This window comes from Hibiscus syriacus, unplaced genomic scaffold (assembly GCF_006381635.1).
Source record: "Hibiscus syriacus cultivar Baekdansim isolate YM2019G1 unplaced genomic scaffold, ASM638163v2 tig00002511_pilon, whole genome shotgun sequence".
Lineage (NCBI taxonomy): Eukaryota > Viridiplantae > Streptophyta > Magnoliopsida > Malvales > Malvaceae > Hibiscus > Hibiscus syriacus.
In genome coordinates, this window is record NW_024061932.1 from 6855225 (window position 1) to 6859351 (window position 4127).

Here is a 4127-nt window from a genome sequence, read left to right on the forward strand (position 1 = left end):
TAGATTTTATTTTGATACCTATCGTTAAAAACTTAAAAGTGACGCTGACATGTCACCATAAGGTAATGCCACATCATCATTGAAAAAATAAAAAAAAATCATGTACGCAATTTTGTTAATTTTTTAATGACGGGATACTAAATTGAAACCTAAACTAAAAGTCAGGTATGATTTTGAAAAAAAAAATTGGATATCATAACAAAATAAAAGTAAAAGATTAAGTACTAAATATATAGTTTACCCAGAAAAAACTCAGGCTCTAGAAAAGGGAGGGACGAATGTGGATCTCAATCTTTGAGTTTCGAAGGGAAAAAAAGGGTCGTGGAGTGACAGTCTGAGTTGGATGTTAGATGTAATTTGTTGATCAATGTATGATAATCGTTTGATATTTTAAGATCAAATTTTACCATATCAGTCAGCAAGTTAATGTCAATTTCAGAATATGTCAATTTGTCAACAGAAAAGTATAAGTTTGAAACATATGAATAGTCGAATGACTATTCTGTAACTTTTAATAATACAAGGACTCAACAAAATAATACTCTATAATCAAGTAAAATTTATGTACCTACCCTTCAATTAATTGTGAGAGCTTTCCTCCATTTATTATTTGTAAAAAAACATTAAGATTTAATCAACAAACTTAACTGAGAATTGACTGCTAGATTTCATTGTAGAATGAAACAGTTTCCCACCAGTTGCTAGCGTTTCCAACATTATATTTTCTTTTCAGCTTCACCTATCTGAACAAGTCTCTTTGATTTCTAGTATGGAGATGGAAAACGGAAAAAATACATTTCCATAACTATAGTGACAAGACAAACATTTGACAACGGCAACAACATGCAAGTAAAAAGTGAGTTGTACAAGAAAAATACGATGAAGTGTAGTCAAATCCTTTCTGAATTGACGGTAGAATGAAGAGGTAAATGGACATAACCTTCGATGAATTATTTAAAAACTATTCGTATAACGTTTGTTTATTAAGTTAAATAAACGAGTGTGAATAAAAAATTTATGATCACTTATAAACGAATAAATACGAACAGAGATGTGATTGGTTCGTTTATATTCACAAACAAACTAGTTTGAAAACTCGTTTATCGGCTTGTGTATAAGCTCATTTATCAACTCATTTATAAGCTCGTATACCCGATTCTCATTTCCGTTTATTTTTTACATTTTAAATATTAAAGAAGGTAGGATTAAATTGAACACAAAGTGAACTTTGGAGTCAGGATGTGAAGCTTTAGGAGCTTGAGAACTAGTGATGTAATTTCATAATTTTTCTAAATACATAAAGGAACATGTTTGCAGATGTCAAACAAATATGTTGGCTAATGAACCGATCATGTTAGTGAACGTTAAACAAATATGTTCACGAACACCTTAAAAATAAATAAATGAACACGTACACAAACTAAACACGAACACATTAAAAATAAACAAAAGGACACGAACATAAATACAACCTTGTTCATTCAAACTCAGTTCATTTACCCCTTAACAAGACGACAACATCACAACATCAAACTACAAAAGGACTGATTTCATTCATCTAAAGGAGGTGCGTATATATGGGGTGATTCATAGTTTTTTCTATCTTTTAAAACAATGGAGTATGGTCCTTTTCTCATCCTCAACAAATGAATCAACAGTGCCGTAAACCAGAAACCAGTGCCTACAACAAGTAAAAACCAGCCACCAGGAGTAGCAGCACATGATGAACTAGACCGATCTCGAAAACCAAACTACCAGCACCCGTAGCCGGCGAGTAGCTTCCGTCGGGTGTGCCTGTTGTGAGAACAACAACGATCCAGTCCCCGTCGGAACCGATCCCGACTCCCGCATACTTGGTGTCATTGAGATTTGAAGAGTACTGAGATTGTGTAAAGTTGTTGAGCACAACATTTGGAACCAGGTTAGGAACACAAGCAGGCATTACTGCTCCATCCCTTGTGTTGGAGACATTCAAGTGGCATTTGGCCAACAGGTTCGGGTAGTTGGCGAACTGCGGTTCGGTACCGGGAATGGTGTTGGCACCGGTGGAGTTTGTGCAAGGTTGGTTCTTGAATTGATCCGCTAGTTCATCGGCAAGGCACTCAGCATTGTCATTTTTCTTCAGATTGGTCAAGTTCAATGAAGCCCTGTAATTGTTTATGCCTTTAAGAAGATTAGCCTCCTCATCTGTGGATGGTCAATATGAAATCCAGTGAACAAATATTGTTTGAATGCACAATTCGAATTCGAATGATCGAATAAAATCCTACTTCGGGTATGAATCAAAAATGCAATGAAGATCAGTTTCTTCCTATCTTGAAACAAAATGAAAATCATAGCAGCATGGCAGAAAATTTTCTGGAAAAATAAGCTTATTATTATTATCCATACTATGTAGGTGAATTAGTGAACTAAATGTAAGAAAGATACCATACTTTCTACTCATGAAGTTACTCAAAAGTAGAACCAATTAATCCATACAAAAGCCAAAACCTCACCAGTAAACTTAGGATATCAGACAGAAAAGAACACTTCTTAATCAATACAACCAGTATGGAAGTAAGAGTTTCTGCTAAGGACTAATTTATAAAATTTTAGGACTAAAATATATCATCAATAAAAATATAAAGAAAACACTTAAATTATATAAAATTTTAAAATTTCCATGGAGACAACCAGAGCTCCGGGAGTAAATGTTGGAAACGTAGTTATGCATGATCTTCTCAACAAACCAAAGATGCCAAATAGTATTAAACTTGGGAATTTAAATAGCGGTCAGATAGTAGTAACGAAGTAAGAGTTTCTGCTAAGGACTAATTTATAAAATTTTAAGACTATAACATACCCTATTCTCGTTCTTTTTCATACCTATTCTCGTTCTTTTTCATTACGGTAAAATTAAAAAAAGTCCAAAAATCTGAGCGGCAATCAAAATTATTATGTTTTATAAAAAGTAATGTGAATTTATAAAAAAATCCACACCGCCACAACCGCATTGACCGTGTTAGCATTAATTATATCTGCAATCATAATAAATACATCCTAATCTCTAAACACAACCTTAACCGTAATTTAAATCCCCGATTATTCTCGTAAAATTTAGCATGGCCGGATCAACTAATTATTGGGAGATCGGATTGCCATAAATTTTTATCAAGAACAATACATATGGAATTAAAGGTTGATCAACTGTACTATCCACAAGTAAAAGGATCTATGAAGTTGAAACTTCAAAGACTCTTCAATTGCATTTATGTTAATAATTTGCAAAATCAGATTTAAAAAACTCAACAAGATGGATCCAGTTGAAGTCTAAACTGGGTTCATATCTATGGATGTGTCAAGTCTAAGAAACCCAAAAACATCAACATTCAATAATCATATAAACAAGAAAAAAAAAAAATCAAAAAAATTACACAGATATGAGATAAACCCAAGATTTCAGATCCAGAGATGAAAAAGAGGAAAGAAAGGTTACCACTTACCAGTGTCACAGGAGACGAAGGAGTTGAGGAAGAGAAAGGAAAGAAGGAGCAATGCGAAGAAAAGGGAAAGCTTTGAAAATGCCATTGTTAATGAATTGATGGCCATGGGAATAAGAAAGCGTTTATAAGGGAGAAAGAAACAAGACTAGAAGAGTTCGGAAGATTGTAACTGTCGCAACAGTTGCTGTTGAACTCAACTACCGGTTGTTCACAGTTCGAGTCCGGTAGACGGTGATTTGAATATTTTCTGAAATTTATTCGTTAGAAAAGAATTTAGGGTAAAATATGCATTTTGTACTTAAACTATTGGCGTTGATCAGTTCTAGTACTTGATTTTTATTTTTTTCAAAATCATGCATAATGTTTAGTTTTTGTTTTATTTTAGTAACCCACCTTTAAAAACTTGGGTGGGCTCTTCGGTCGTCGCGTCTACATTCATCGGTCGTGCATCCTTCGACCAATGAAACCCAAACTTTCCATTCTACACCTTTTTCGACCCCTGAACGTGATTATGGCCTCCGTTCACCAAAAAATGCTTGAATCTCCCCAAATCGACGATGAATTCTTCGATTTCTTTATCCAATCTTCATGGTCCACCGTCCGATGGGCTTGAAATTGGACTATGTTGGTTAACTCGTCATT

At 34.1% G+C, this 4127-nt stretch overlaps 1 protein-coding gene across 1 annotated transcript; it reads right to left on the reverse strand.

The window, feature by feature from the left end:
* Window positions 1–1513: 1513 nt before the first annotated feature.
* On the reverse strand, window positions 1514–3602 carry LOC120146341 (uncharacterized GPI-anchored protein At5g19250-like). Its single transcript, XM_039159933.1, has 2 exons — window positions 3486–3602; window positions 1514–2187 (listed from the first exon to the last, which is right to left on the reverse strand). Exons 1-2 carry the CDS (start codon window positions 3589–3591, stop codon window positions 1682–1684), a joined length of 612 nt encoding a protein of 203 aa, XP_039015864.1. The 5' UTR covers window positions 3592–3602; the 3' UTR covers window positions 1514–1681.
* Window positions 3603–4127: the final 525 nt, after the last annotated feature.

Bases quoted from the DNA above. Each gene is read 5' to 3' on its own strand.
- LOC120146341 (XM_039159933.1), bottom strand. From the start codon at position 3,591: ATGGCCATCAATTCATTAACAATGGCATTTTCAAAGCTTTCCCTTTTC. The intron at 2,188-3,485 runs GTAAGTGGTAAC...GACCATCCACAG, and splicing joins CTTCGTCTCCTGTGACACTG to ATGAGGAGGCTAATCTTCTT.